At 32.1% G+C, this 16,899-nt stretch overlaps 1 protein-coding gene across 1 annotated transcript in view; it reads left to right on the forward strand.

Annotated features, from left to right (window-relative positions):
- Positions 1–12,305, forward strand: part of LOC114330641 (probable RNA-directed DNA polymerase from transposon BS) — a 212,038-nt gene extending 199,733 nt beyond the window's left edge. The window contains exon 7 of the mRNA XM_028280042.2: positions 9,754–12,305. Within this exon, the coding sequence (XP_028135843.2) occupies positions 9,754–9,849 (96 nt within the window). The 3' untranslated portion in view covers positions 9,850–12,305. The remainder of the gene's footprint in view (positions 1–9,753) is intronic.
- The last annotated feature ends 4,594 nt before the right edge of the window (positions 12,306–16,899 follow it).

The raw sequence follows: 16,899 nt of genomic DNA on the forward strand, positions 1-16,899 counted from the left end.
GTATGACGTAGATATATTAATATTATGTGACACGTGACCGAAGCTCGAAACAAATGACAATCGATGAAAAGCCCTATTGGCATCTGCATATCAGAATCCGATAATACTATATTATTTATTTATGATCAGGATATTGCTGGGTGTACACAAGTAAACAACACTTTTTTGATTAAAAGGTTTATTTCATTAAATCAAAACTTGGATGGAAAAAGCATGGATACAATTTAAATAAGATATTTTTTCTATTTAAAGTAATATAATATAAGATATATATTTTAGTATAACTCTCCTACATTAACAAGCTTTAACACATTCAGTGGCCATGATGTATGGATAGCATCACGAAGGTTTTACCGAAGGTACTGATGACGCATAAGTTATGTGAGTAGTACTGTGTAACTAAATAAATGATTTAAGTATGTGGTACCAGCCAAGTGGAGCTTGTTCGAGATGGGCACCAAACGTGTTAATCTGGTCATGCACAGAGAGTTATACTATAATATGTTATATCTCATATTGCTCACTATTGTAATGAGTGAGCCTGCATACACGAACTATAATATATTATTATGATTCTGTGTATGCAGGTTCACTCATTACTACTGTAGTGAACAATATGAGATGTAATATTATGAGATATACCTATTATATTATGGTATAGCTCCCCATGAGTGCCAAGTTTTAAGCTTAACTGATAACAACTAACGGATACTCTTTTATCCAAAATTTTATGAAAATTTTGAATGGTAATATTGGTATTAATTCCACAAACCCTTCCTATAACAATAGGCCCATTGTTGGATGTTATTGCAGTAGTTCTATTGGAAATCTTCTTCTTGTAGTGCTTATCCGTTTCGGATGTTGGCGACCATCATGGCAATCTGCACTTTGCACACTGCTGCTCTGAAAAGATTTGTAGTGGTTGTGTTGAACCACTTTCGTAGATTTTTCAGCCAGGAAATCCTTCGCATTCCTGGTCCTCGCTTTCCCTCTACTTTTCCCTGCAAGACCAGTTGCAGCAGTCCATATCTCTCACTGTTCCTCATGATGTGACCGAGGTATTCGATTTTGGCTGTTTTTATTTTGATTAACAGCTCATTTTCTTTTTTCATTCTCAGAAAAACACCCTCATTAGTAATGTGGTCGGTATAAGATATCTTCAGGATTCGACGATAAAGCCACATCTCAAAAGCCTCAATTTTCTTGCAGGTGGCGTCTGTGAGAGTCCACGACTCAACTCCGTACAACAGTATAGGAAATATATAACATCGTAGTAATCTGACTTATGGGTATCGACAAATCATGACATTTGAACAACTTTGCCATTTTTTGAAATGCAGATCTTGCTTTCTCTATCCTACATTTGATTTCTATAGAAAATTTCTACTGGAAATACTTACTAAAATAGTATGTATTTGCATCACTTAGAAGCCTACCCAAAAAGCTATTAATACTCTCTAAACCATCATTAATACATCTTGTATACATAATAGGATTTTTTTCAGAATCAGATATTTTATTAAGATTTACTTGCCATGCCCTATCTGTGTGTCAGGCACTTAACAGTCTATTAGGAGCAATACCCATTACATTTGACGAAGCATTGTAAAAGGTGTCACTTATGCCTGATATGAAAACATTTGACTATACATATAATACCAACACAGACATGTATTTAAAAAAATTGGTAAATAAAAGTAGGTATCTTTTCTATTTGAAAATAAGAAAGCAGTACAAAATCCATTCACAAATTCATCTTTAACTAATACTGTCATAAGTTCAAAGTCATAGGAATTGAGCCCATGAGTTCCATCGATTGCGATAAGGATTTACCAAACTTAATTAGCATTTCCTTTTGGCACAGCATTAAGGAAAATAAGACAAAAATCATAAATGTTACATTCAGAATGGATATCCATTAGTATGCCCTGTTGTTTGTAAAATAATATTGGACATGAGTCTGTAAACATTCAACCCAAAAATAAACACTGGTTGCATCATCATTATACATATTATATCCATCTTTCAAATCAACGCCATAAGAGAGTTTAATATTTGTGATATCTTTTCTTGTAAGTAAATTAATTCTTTTTAATTCGCCTCCTATGCTATTATGCTATCCTGAACAGTCTGAAGTTTACTAAAGAAGTAAAATATAGGTATAGAATCAAACACACTAGTTTGAAATTGTAAACTGTAGTAAATATTCATGATTAATATTTAAAAAGTGGTTTAGTGGTAACATTCTTGTTTTAAATTATATTGTGTATATCGACAGCGGAAAGGCAGGACCTCGTAACTGAAAAATTTGTATAAAATGAGTTACTTCGGTTTTCGCTTTAGAATAAGTATATCGGCACCTATTAAACAGCTTTTAGAGCTGGGAAAGCCTTTTGGAAGCCTTCCGGAAACTGGAGCCTTTTGGCAGCTATACTGCTGCTACACTTATTCTAAAGCGAAAACTGAAGTAAATCAGTTACGAAGTCCTGCCTTTCCGCCGTCGATATGCAAATATTTTACTTACAATTTTGAAGAAAGTCTCAAAATATACTTTGAAGAGATATTTATCTGATTTTGGTATTTATGTAAGTGCTCTATATCAATCTCATGCCCGTAATGTGTTTTAAAAGATGTTACTTCACAACAATGGGTTTCAATATTTTTAGATACCAGTTTTTAGTTTCAATATTTTTGTGATCCAAAATTATTGTCACCATAGGTGGCTCTGAACGACAGAGATAGCTATACAGTGCATGTCTATTCTTAATTCAGATATAATTTCCAGTTTACGTAAACTTTGCGGTGTACGTCAACTTAACAAGAAAAGTTAGGTTATGTAGAGATCTTGTTTGATTTTATTTATTATTGCTACTTATAATTCTGTTAACTCTTTTTATATTTGATTAAAGTTCTGGTTTTGACTGATTTTTATGTTTTATAATGTTAATCAAAATTAATTGATAAACCAATGATATAAATTCAGATTAAAACACGACATACGTAATTTTTTGCACGGCTAGCTTTGATCCCAATAATTGTGGATCGCTCGTTATTATTCGACCATAGTACATAGACAATACTAGTATTAGTACACCCAAAAAAAAACATTTTGCAGGATCCTTGGGATTTTAAAGCTCTTTCTCTATCTTGTTTTGTAAAATAATTTTTTGAGGATCACATACATATACATTCATAATAAGATGTTTCATGTTCTTGTAATCACGTTCTCTTCGTGTGCCATTCATACAGTGCAAATCTAAAAAAAAAACAACTTAACAGGTGATTACATGGGCAGTTATACTACTTACAGCTTACTTTGTATCTACTATATTATCTAGTATTACTCTATTAGTATCTACCTACATAAAACTATCTTTAAAATCTAAATTTTTGATATCAACATCAACCTTAATACTTAAAAAATAAATAATAATGTGGAAGTTACATACCCAAAAGTTTTTGAATTGCAATTTTATCAACTGGAAAAGATTGCAACATAATGAGTTTTAAATTATGGCATAGTACAATATTTATTATTTCAATTTACATGTAAATAAAATAATAATAATAATCATAACCACTTGTAAAAGTAAGGTTAAGATTTTTGACTTGAGAAAACAGAACTGTCAAATTTAAAACCAAACTGGTATTAGACTATAAAATTTTTAAATTCCCGCTAAAAGGAATCTGGCAACATTGCCGTCGTTTGCTGGATATTTAATCTCTCCCCGAACTCCCCTGTGTTAAGAGCCAATATATGGTATAGGTACATCTACAGGGTACCAGGTTTCTCCCCATATGATACTCTGACGCGCTCGAGTAACTGCAAAAATCCCCGTTTGGGCTCCCCTACCAAAACATTAGGAAAGCTGCAAACCCTTATTTGTAAAAACCTACACACAAAACATTTTGGCAAAAATAAAGTTTTATAGTGGAGGAAAGTCACCAATTATGGAATATCATTTTGTATTGGGGATATAAAAAATATAGTCCATTCTTTCACGGGTTTTGCTCTAAATTTTAAAGAACCGCTTGGATTGACATGAAATTTGGCATACGTATAGCTTACATGTCAAAGAAAAAAAGTGATATTGTGCCGATGTGTGCTTTTCCCCTGGGGGTGACTTTCACCCCCTTTTGGGGGTGAAAAAATATATGTCCAAAATAAGTCCGGAAATGGGTAAACTGACTAATTTTAAGTAACTTTTGTTCAATAGAGCTTTTTCGCCAACTCAACACTTTTCGAGTTATTTGCGAGTTAATATGTTCATTTTTCAACAAAATAACATCATTTTTAGACGGTTTTTCGCAAATAACACAAAAGGTAAGTATATTGTCGAAAAAAACGTTCTTAGCAACCATAAAGCCTATAAAAAAGTAAAAAAAAAATGGGGTATGCGTTAGGTCTCTGGATCTCGTAGAACCAGAGTTATAGCCAATGAAAAATAGATTCATATTCACCAAATTTCAAATAGAATATTTCGACGTGAAATATCCAAAAAAATCAGCACTTTTTGGAGAAAACTCATTATAACTTTTTCAAAGTGTTTAAAAAAAGCTTTACTTCTGTTTTTACAAAAAGTTTCTAGCATTAAATTTAAGCAAGTTACGCTCAAAATAAAGTTGGTCCCTTTTGTTTTTGCAAAGAAAATCGGGAAGACCACCCCCTAATTAGCAACTTAAATGAAATTAATCGTTACCGCTCCACAAATTATTTTACTTATGTTGTGTTTATATGATCTGTAAGTTTCATCGATTCAAAGTGCTTATTTTTGAAAAAATTTGGTTTGAAAGTAAAATTTTTAAAAACTAAAATTTTGAAAAATATGCTTTTTTTCAAAATAACTTAAAAATTGTTAGAGATGCCAAAAATCTCGAAAAACAAAAAAAGTCAGATTTGCTTTTCTGAATATCATGTATTTTTTTGTTTTTCTGTTAGACAAAAATTGATTAAGATTTGGTGTTTCTAAATTTGCATACATTCGGGATCAGTGACTTGTTCAACCCTTTTTAACTACAGCCCTTTCAATAATAAGGACTTTGAACCGATGAAACTTACAGATCATATAAACAATATATACACGAGTCAGGAAACTTGTTAAGTCGTAACGATTAAGTTCATTTAAGATACTAATTAGGGGGTGATTTTCTCGATTTTTTTACCAAAACCAAAAGGGACTAACTTTATTTTGAGCGTAACTTGTTTAATTTTGATGCTATAAATTTTTTTTATAAAACAAAAATGAAGCTTTTTTTAAACAATTTAAATAAGTTGTAATGAGTTTTCCCCGAAATGTGCTTTATTTTTGGTTATTTCACGTTAAAGTATTCCATTTGGAATTTGACGAATATGAACCTATTTTTCATTAGCTATAACGCTGCTTCTACTAGGTATAGAGACGTGATATATACATCATTTTTTAAATTTTTTACAGGCTATATTTTTGCTAAGAATGTTTTTTCGACAAAATACTTAGTATTTGAGTTATTTGCGAAAACCGTCTAAAATCGTGGTTATTTTGTTGAAAAAATGAACATATTCACTGCCAAATAACTCAAAAAGTATTGACTTAGTGAAAAAACTCTATAGAACAAAAGTTACTCAAAATTAGACAGTTTATCCATTTCCTGACTTTCTTTGGACGAATATTTTTTCACCCCCAAGAGGGGGTAAAAACCTCCCCCAGGGCAAAAGCACATATCGGCACAATATCACTTTTTTTCTTTGACTTGTTAGCTATGTGTATGCCAAATTTCATGTCAATCCAAACGGTTCTTTAAAATTTAGAGGTTTTGCAATATTTTACCGTTAAAGAACGGACTAATAACTTTATAGAGAGGAAAACAGTTTAACGTTATGACAAACCAGTCATACATTTATATTCAATAATTAAAAACCTTCTATCAAAATATCTTAGAACAAAATAAAATCGCACAAAAAATCAAAATCATAAAAAAGTAACCAAATACAGAATAGGTACCCATATAATATGGAATATAAGCATAGATCAACCTATCAATGACAAAAATAGACATAAACATCTATGAAATCAAATAAGTTTAAATAAGAAAATCGTGAAAAAAGGAACGAAGCATATATTTGCAGAAATCATAGATCCATGTATCAAACTCTGGAACAGCACAATCCTAATAAGCCCACACATTATGCACTTAATCCAGTTTTTTTACTATTATCCGTAAAAGAAGTCTTTGACAAAACATATATTTAGCATCGGTAGAACCAGGAGATTCTTGACGCAGCAACTTATTAGGCTCACTGTCTGAATCAAACTGGATAATGTCCTGTTCCTCAGAATCTTCTTGTTCAGAATGAGTCTTATTTTTCTTTGTTCGTTTGTTTTTCTTCGTAGTTTTCTTTTTATTCTGTGTTTGGGCTAATTTATTTTCTTTTTCTTGTCTCTTCAAATTTTGATGTGCTAAATCATTGTAGGGTGAAGACTATGGCAGATTTTTTCCTGTAGATACTTTTCTTCGTTTTTCTGGCACTGGACTTCTAGAATACGGAAACTCCATTACCTAGAGTGTTCCGATTCAGCCCGGTAGTCGAAGGTGTTTAGGTTGTACATAAGCACTTGTTTTTGATGCAGATATTTCTGTCAGTGCTTGACCAGGTATTTTATTCTGTACTATTGTAAGGCCAGATTCACCCACGTTGTGGATAGTTATATTTTAGTGTAAATATCTTCAAGAAGGTTAAGAAGCATCCACTTTTCTCTTACCAAATGCAAGTTATCTGGCAAAGGATGTATCAGTTGCTCTTCTTATCTCTTTATGACGATTTAAAAATAACTTCAACAGTTTATTCCAGTCATACCTGATTGAGTAAAGGTATTCTACATATTTTTGCTCTTTGCAAGCATACACGTCATACGGTGAAGATCACTTCTTGCCAAAGCGTGAAATTTGCTCTCTATCATCAATATGTATTTTATCAGATGATCCTCGAGTTGGGAGTCCAATATTGTATGTCGTTCTTATGTGGTGCTTGCTGCCTCTTCTGTACACTGTTCACCTTTTTGACACAAACGGGATAAAGTTGTTTTAGGTACAGAAATGCTGCTCTGCGTTCAAATATCTCATTTTCTTTTCCCGGATGCATTTTATAGCTTCTGGAATTTTTTTTTAATTTCAGGTTTTTCATTTCTGGGGCGATTGTGAAACCGACATTGTAAAAACAAACATAACAGAACATTTTTAAAAGAAATAATAGCAGGTACCTGACATGGGAAAAAGAGAGAGTTATGGAATATTACATAATTAGACACCAAAAACTGTCCATATTTGCATTGTTACACTAGTTGAGACTAGTAATATCAACATTTTTTTCAAGTCCTAATGTTTTAATTACAGAAGGTCATAAAATGTTAAAATAGAGATAATATCGATATACTCAATAGTATTCATGCATAATAACTAATAATAGTCGTTGAATACATACCTTTGAAATTTTCTGCGAGATGATAAAATAAAACACGCTTGCCACACCCGTATTGTTTGCGCGTCTGACACAGATATGTGATTGCGCTAGCAAAGAGAGCCAGTAAAATAGAAGTCATGTAGTGTGTTTTAAATATATATTTTTGTATAAGTTAAGATATTCCATATTAGGATACTATTCCATATTTGGTTACTTTTCTTTAGATTTATATTAGCTTCACCAAATTTTCACCAAAGCCAGGCAACATTGAGGAAGTAGTACTGGAATTAAATTGAATTGTCTGCAAATAAGTTTGGAACTGTCTTCATAATCTGATTCGGATGGGAAAAAGTGTAACAAAATGGTTACTCTTGATACTTGGACATTCTGATACTGGAGTGAATGAGAAAGCGGACCTACCTGCCGTACGAGAATCAAAAGAAACATTCATTGGCTTAGAACCTTTCGTTGGGATTGCAAGAAGCACCTCCAAAATCGGTATAAGACTGAGTGGAACAGATGAAACGTAACCACTGATTCAAACAAGTGGTCCTTAGATATTCGAAGGCTATGAATACATGAACCTTGGAGGAAGACATCCAAAATCTACTAAATAATGATCAACGGATTATCTTAGGTCTCCTAATAGGACACTATCTTTTCAAGGGGTAGAAACTACAAGAATAAAATCTGACTGACAGAAAGTGAACATTGCAGATTTGGTCAGGTTGAAAACGAGATGACGGAACACATTCTGTGCAACTGTCCAGGGTTGGATAGGTTAGGCTCATTACATTATCAACTCGGCACCTACGACTTCCTAGAAGTGTCACCAAAGGCAGTAATAGATTTTGAGAAAAAGTCTGTGTTGAAAGGACATCTTTAATCTAGGAATGAAACAGAATAGACCTCTTAGGTCGAGTGGAATCACGGCTAAACTTCCACTCATTAAACCAAACATAATCCAATCTGACCTAACATTTCAAAATGCCAATATAACTACAACAGTATGAAGTTGTATTATATTCCGGCAAGGTCAGATTCATGAAACCGAAATACGCATCTTATGAAATAAATTATTACAATTTACGATTACTTTGTGTAAGTTTGCGTCCAATGATCGAAGATTTCACTAATTTTGCGATATTTCTGACAAACTTAGCAGTTTAACTTAGAAGTTAAATTTCTTACCTTTATCACCATCTTTGGATTATAATCTTTTATTCCAAACCTCATTTTTCATTCTGTCATTTTATCTGATTTAATAGCAAAGGTTTTCACCATGATAATAATGTTATCAAATGAAACCAAAAACAAAAAAACTGAAAAATACAATTTCTCAAATGCAAAAGCTCTCGAGTAGGGACATGTCATGTTCTCGGATAGTTGTTATCCAGTTTAATCAGCTGTAAGTCGTTTCAATTTTACAATTTGATAGAATATGTAATCCATGTGGATTTTTTAAATTTTAATTCTTAATTAAAATTACAGGAACCAATTACAAAAGTTGAAGAAAAATGTTCTGCGTAATAGGTATATTTATTTTGAAAAAACCCAACAAAGGGCTACAAATACAAAACAGAACTTTTTTTGATGGATAAAATTAATGAGGATAACCTAAGGCATTATATGACTTTCCACGAAGCACGTGGGTTGTTGAGTCGAATTCTCTGGCTTCACATATAGGGAAAGGTGAAAGCCAACTGAATTACAGGTGTAAAAGCATTTCTGACTGATGACTTCAGTCAGCCTTTCATATATTATTATTAGCATTTCTGACTGATGACCGAAGTCATCAGTTAGAAATGCTTTTACACCTGTACTTCAGTTGGCTTCCACCTTTCTCTATATGTGAAGACAGAGAATTCGACTTAACAACCCACGTGCTTCGTGAAAAGCCGTGTAATACCTTAGGGTATCCTTATTAATTTCATCCATCATGAGGATTTAGCATATAACATTTTAATGTAAGACTTTAGGCGATATTTTAAGGGTTTCAACCCATGTACTTTTGGTAGCTTAGCATGTAGAGCTTGCAAAGAACACTGATGATGCTCTCTTTAGAGCGAAAACGTTCTGTTTTTTATTTGTAGTCCTTTTTTGGGTTTTTTTTTTCAAAATAAATATACGTTTACGTAGAAGATTTTTCTTCAATTTTTGTAATTAATGGTATACAGCCAGCTACAGGAAATTCTTCCTTGTGAATTTAAATCACAAAAGTATGTAGTTTTGACGTCGATGTTAAAAGTTATATATTTCTAATAATTTTCGGTTTAAAAGTAAACACACAAAAGTACAAAATTTATGTTTTTCAGACGGGCGAGATGGAAGTAAAAAATCCTCTATTCCAAGACGATCCTACTCCTGCACAAACTCCTGCTACCAAAGCTAATGAAGAAGAAAAGAAGTAGAGTGACCAGAATATCATCGTTTGAATATAATTTAAAGATTTTATTAATATATTTGAAATTTTATCATCAGTTAAAGTGTTCTAGAAAGTGATATAATTAACAAATTTATATAGAAAAGAAATATTCTATTAGAAAATTTAAGTCAATAGGATTATTTTTTGTAAAGTGATTCACTGTATTAAATCATTGAACCTCAATTAACCTCTTTAGAATACAAATTGATTATAATTTGGTTTATTTAAGCATTAAATAAATCGACATTTATATACAAGGTGTCCCGAAAAGATTGGTCATAAATTATACCACAGATTCTGGGATCAAAAATAGGTTGATTGAACCTGACTTACCTATATACAATAGTGCACACAAAAAAAGTTACAGCCCTTTGAAGTTACAAAATAAAAATCGATTTTTTTAAATATATCGAAAACTATTAGGGATTTTTTATTGAAAATGGACATGTGGCATTATTATGGCAGCAAAATCTTAAAAAAAAATTAAAGTGAAATTTGTGCACCCCATAAAAATTTTATGGGGGTTTTGTTCTCTTAAATCCCCCTAAACTTTTGTGCACGTTTCAATTAAATTATTATTGTGGCACCATTAATTAAACACAATGTTTTTAAAACTTTTTTTACCTCTTAGTAATTTTTCGATAAGCCAGTGTTTATCGAGATATTTTGAATATTTGTGGAATCCACCACATATTTGTATATGGTTAAGTACGATTATAGAAACCTGTTAATAATCTGAAAATTTATTTATAATTTATATTTTTAGGTATATTTTGAAAAAGAAGCCACATCTCGATAAAAGGTGACTTATCAAAAAAAGGCTAAGAGGCAAAAAAGTTTTAAAAACATTGTGTTTAACTAATGGTACCGCAATAATAGTTTAATTGGAACGTACACAAACATTTGGCGGGTATAAAAGAACACAACTCCCATAAAATTTTTATGTAAACATATTAAAAAAGAAGGTGCATCTCGATAAAAACTGGCTTATCGAAAAAATACTAACAGGCAAAAAAGTTTTTAAAACGTTGTGTTTAACTAATGGTACCACAATAATGAATTAATTGGAATGTACACAAAAGTTTGGGGGGGGGGGGGTTTAAGGGAACCAAAGCCCCATAAAATTTTTATAGGGTGGACAAATTTCACTATAATTTTGTTTTAAGATTTTCCTGCCATAAGAATGATACATGTTCATTTTCAATAAAATATCTTTAATAGTTTTCGATATATTGAACAAAATCGATTTTCATTTTGTAACTTCAAAGGGCTGTAACTTTTTTTATGAGCACATTTGTACTAAGGTAAGTTAGGTTCAATCGAACTAATTTTGACCCCAGAATGTGTGGTATAATTTATGACCAATCTTTTCTGGAGACCCTGTATAATTAATTGTGTTCCTTTTGATTTAAATATGTAATAATAGTGCGCAGATTGTCCAGTTTTTAGTGTATTTTTAGTTTTGCATTATTATGGGTCCTGATAACATTGTTAAATGAAACGTAAGAAGCCTTAACATTAAATCTGACTCGGAACAGGAAAACTAAAATGAAAAACCTTTAAATTCCGATGAAAAGTCAATATATTAACCAACCAAAATGCAATTTTAATTTTTAAGGCACAATCTAATGATTTGAAGAAATTTTGTATTGGTTGTGGTCAAGAAATATGGCTGGTTAATATTTACACATTTTTTTAAATTATTTATCATTTAAATTATTAATCAATATTTACTTCTAGATCTTCGTTTCCTTTTATTTACGATTCGTTCTATTTCTGTATATATTTATTTCTTGTTCTTTCAAAATAAATGAATAATTGCAAATGTTAAAAAGGACAAAATAATTGTACAATATAAAAGTTACAAAAAAAAAATAAAATTTGGAAATGTCGTGTTCAACTAAACATGGTATATAAATAAATCCATAGTCACCATATCATATCAACAAAAGCAGAAAAAATTCATTTGGCGATTTGGCCAAAATCTACTAATTTTGGACTGAATCATTTGGTGTCGGCAATGAAAAAGCATATATTAGTAAATATAATATATTTGCTGTAGATTTGCATTTGGGAGTAATATTTTATATCTAAATTTTATCATCAAGGTGAATCGCTTAACAAAAATTATTCCAAAATATCTAAGTCTATCCTATATTAATATATATAAAAACTAGTCTACCAACTTATCGCTAAATATCTATTGCAATGTATATTAAAAAATCAGAACTATTATTTGAAAAAATATATGTCAAAAACGACCCTTTCGATGTTACATCACCTAATCAAAATAAATTATATGGAAGCATTCAATATCCCTTGTTTTATTTTTATTCCCATATAATTTATTTTGATTTTGACATTTTCTAACCCGTATCTTTTAGTCTTTCATGTACTTAATCCGTATAAGAATATGGACAAATTAAAACAATAAGTTATTTTTTTAGTTGTAATTTATTAAAATGTAATATACAAAAATACACCTACAAAATCGAATAATTAAATTTTATTATCGTAAGAAATAACCACCTAGAGGAGAATAGAGAATTTCGTATACGACTGAACCACGAAATAAATAGAATATCTAATAGACCCACTATCACAAAAACAATACGAAGTAAACGACTGAGTTAGTTAGGACACGTAGAAAGGATGGATGATAAAAGAACTACAAAAAAGTACTTCGAAAAGAATTAAACGTGAAGAGGCCAAGAGGTAGACCTGAAAAGAGCTGGATTCATGGTATTAACCTAGATTTGAAAGAACTAGGAATACGAGAAATATACGGAAAATACGGGAAAAATAAGCATAGGAAAGGAAAACATGGTCAACTATAATAAAGAAGCAAAACACACGTGGCACCGAAAAGATCTTCTCAAAAAACACAAACCAGGAAGTAATATTTTAGATATAACGTCAGAACTTTTGAGGAGTTATGCGTGTGGCTGGCCTCCTCCACACCATGTAATTAAAGTTTACAAAGCCCAACGGGCGATCATGGCCCTCCATGGGCTGTCATTGATCACCGATGATGATGATAAAGGAATAGCCAACAGTGATATATACCGTCTACGACAATCAAAGCGATGTAGAAAGAATGAGGCATTATAACTAATTCGACACCATAATAAATTAAAAATGGACCAACAACCAAGAAATAAGAGTAAGCATCGGACAAGCTAGATCCACCGTGAACCGGATGGAAGCTTTTCCATGATACACAACCTCTCACTTGGTATAAAAGTAAGAATACTGTGATTCAACGTCTTCTTTATAATTTTTATGGTGTCGAATCGTGGACCTTGAACGAAGATATGTGGAGAAAATTGAAAGCATTTGGGATGTGGTTCAATCGGAGAATACTTGAAATTCCGAGGACTGACCGAGTCACAAATGAGCGGGAGATCGTCAGAAGAATGAAGAACAACCGAGAGGTACTTCTTCATCAAGTGCCGTCTCCTAATCGGAGGTTGGATATCATCATCACTATCTTTACTCTATCCACCGCTGCTCTAAAGCGTTCTATAGAACTGCATCTAAACCAGTCCCTTAAATTCTTTAACCATGACACTCTCCTTCTTCCTATACTCCTTCTGCCTCTTATCTTTCCCTGTATTATCAGTCTTAGCATTTCATATCGCGGTCCCCTCATTACGTGTCCCAGATATTGTAACTTTTTTTATTTTTATTGTGTTTATTATTTCGCATTATTTACCCATTTCTCGCAGTACTTCCATGTTCGTGTTCCTCTGTGTCCATGCTATTCTAAGCATCCTTCTGTAACACCACATTTAAAATGACTGTAGCTTATTTATGTGTTCTTGCTTTAATGTCCAGCGTTCAAGTCCATATTGTAGTATCGAGAACACGTAGAATCTCAAAGCTCTTACTCTCAGTTCTAAGCTAAGGTCTTTGTTGCAAAGAACTGTTTTCATTTTTACAAACGCATTTCTTGCTATTTCTATGCTGGTCCTTATTTTTGTTGTTTGATTATTTTTCTCTGAAATCCAGGTTCCTAGGTATTTGTATTTATTAACCCTTTCTAACGGTACACTTCCCAAATGTGTGCTTGTTTATATGTTTGTTTTCTTAGTTATTATTAGGGAGCGGATTTATATGCGATCAGTTTTGAGGAAATATGCGCATATATATGCAGTAAAAAATTACGAAATATGCGCAAGATATGCACAAAAATTCAAAAAATGCGCATTTCGAGAAACCACAAATTTTCTGTTCTATTCTCTTTTAGTGGGTTCTTTTATAGGAGGGGGGGCGGCAAACTTATTTATTATCTTTCAAATAAAATCACTATTTTTTATAGATGCAATTTATTCTCATTTTTTACAAAAACTGATACCAATAGTTGCAAGATCTCTTATTTAAAATAAAACCACAATATCACTATATATATCTTCGATTATAATTCACTACAATGTATTTTTCCAATTTTTTTGCGAGGAAACATTTTCTTTGATCAAATAAAATATTTTTTTAGCTTGAGAAACTCCTTTCAACATCACCAGAAGTAATTGGGGCGTATTTAAAATAACTTGTTAAAGCCGAAAATTCTGCACCAAAATCAATTTCAAAATTTCCATTAAAAATTTCGTGTATGTCCTCCAAAGTTTTAAAGCCATTTTTCTAGAACTAATTCTAATTTCTTTTTAACTGAGTTACCGATTTCACCGGGAACTTTTGAAATATTTGCTTTAAAATTTCTAACTATTTCGACGGACTCTGTTAAAGATATTTTCCGCTCTTCTAAATTATTTATGGTTTTTACTATAAAACTATAATGCGTCTTGATAAAAGTTAACTGATTTGCCAATGAAGTTGTTTTAAAAATATGTTGTGCCTTTATTCCTTTATAATAGCAGCACTGTCTTCGGCGTTAAATTCTAAAAGCAATTCCTTAATTGAGACAAAATGTTCAGCATACAAATTGCAGTTTCCAACCAAGTTCCCCACCTAGTCAGTACTGGGTCGGGAGGTAAAGCTACATTAGGTAATCTGTTCCTGTTCCTTTTTTTACGCTACTTATTAGTATATTTACATCAGGGAATTCACCCCTAATTGTTCCGTTAATGTTAATAATTTCCGTCAGAAAATCGTAAAACTTCGGTTAAAGGTGTAAATTGTCTTAACAATATGGGATTTAAAAGGATCACCAGAATTATTATAGGTACCTACTAAATATGATAAAAGTAAATAAAATTCGGATTTCCTGGTAAACCATCCTTCATCATTTTAATATCCTACAATCATTAAATTTTATAACGGCGTATTATAGGCACTAAAATACTTTGTGTAAAGATCAGGTATCAAATGAAAAGGCAGAGAATGAGCAGTCTCTCCTCAGGTAGTTCTCGAATTAATAGAACAGGCTGTGGAGGGGAAAATTTTGTGTCGAATTAAAAAATTTTTTTTGGACTTAAATGTTTTTAAATATGCATAAAATATGCATGTTTTTTTTTTAATTTGCAAAATTTAGTAAAGGTCTCAAATATGCGAAATATGCATGGAATATGCATTTAGCATAAAATCCGCTCCCTAGTTATTATCATGTATTTGGTCTTTTTTATATTCATTTTTAGTCCATATTCTTCACAGACATTGTTTGTTTTGTTTAGTAGTAGTTGGAGTTGTTCAGCAGAGCTTGCCATAATCACGGTGTCATCTGCATATCTTATGTTGTTAATAGATCTTCCGTTAATTATTTATTCCTTCACTTTGAGATAGCAATGCTTCTTCAAAAATGGCTTCACTATATGCATTAAAGAGTAAAAGAGACATAATACATCCCTGCCGAACCCATCTCCTAATTTCAATTTCTGGAGTGGGTTCTTTATCTATTACAATTTGTGCTCTTTGATTCCAGTAAAATTTTGTTATTATTCGTAAGTCCCTTTTGTCTATTTTTTTTTGTCTTTAGAATTTGGACTAATTTTTCATGTCTTATTTTGTCAAACGCTTTCTCAAAATCAACGTAACAAACATGCACATCCACATTCATGTCCATGCATCTTTGAGCTAACACATTAAAAGCAAATAACGCCTCTCTGGTTCCATTCCGTTTCTGAACCCAAACTGACTATCATCTATTCCTTCTTCTATTTTTTTATTTATACGACCATGTATTATTTTCAAGAATAATTTGAGAATGTGACTTATTAATGATACTGTTCTGTATTCACTGCAATCTTTAGCGGTTGTATTTTTAGGGATAGCACAAAAGGTTGAGTGTAACCATTGTTTTGGTATGAGAGGTACTGACCACCATCAAATCTCGAATGCCGCAAATATGCCCTCCTACAAGCCATTCTGCAATGAACAATATTTGGAAAGCGAGGTACGGAAGAAGACGAATATCCTGGTTGAAGAACCTCAGAACCTGGTTCAATAAAACATCTGTGCAGCTTTTCCGCGCTGCTACAGATAAGATAAAGATTGCCACAAAGATCGTCATATTGTCACGGATAGGCATACCAACAGTGGCGTAACGTGAGTGTCGGCTGCCCGGGGCGGAAGACAATTTGACAGCCCCTTTATTTAGGTATTTTAATTTAATGTATACTATACATTACATACATTAATGATAGAGAACTTTTCGGCGAGAACGGTCATCATTAATTTGCATTATACAGGTTAGATTTTAAATAAAAAAGGTTATCTAAGTTTTACAATCACGTTTATCAATTCTCTGTCAATATTATCTGCAAAGCATTTACTTTCTGAGCGCACAATTTTATGTCAAGTCCCCTTGTTTGTAAATATTTTTGTGCATCATTCACTTTATGTTGCCCCGGTTGCCACGAGCCCAAAAAACAAAGAAATGAAAATGACTGTACTGAAACTAGTAAAGCACCTGGGGTCCTATTTTCGAATTCATTCGAGCATATTTCGCATACGAAATTAGAAGAATTTCGCTTGAAATCCGGTGTCTTGTATTTTCGAATACTTCGTGTACGAATTTTTTCGTATACGGCGACTCGAATGGGTATGAACCATTCGAATCGTGATGCTCGTATACGAATTA

This window comes from Diabrotica virgifera, chromosome 2 (genome assembly GCF_917563875.1).
Source record: "Diabrotica virgifera virgifera chromosome 2, PGI_DIABVI_V3a".
NCBI lineage: Eukaryota > Metazoa > Arthropoda > Insecta > Coleoptera > Chrysomelidae > Diabrotica > Diabrotica virgifera.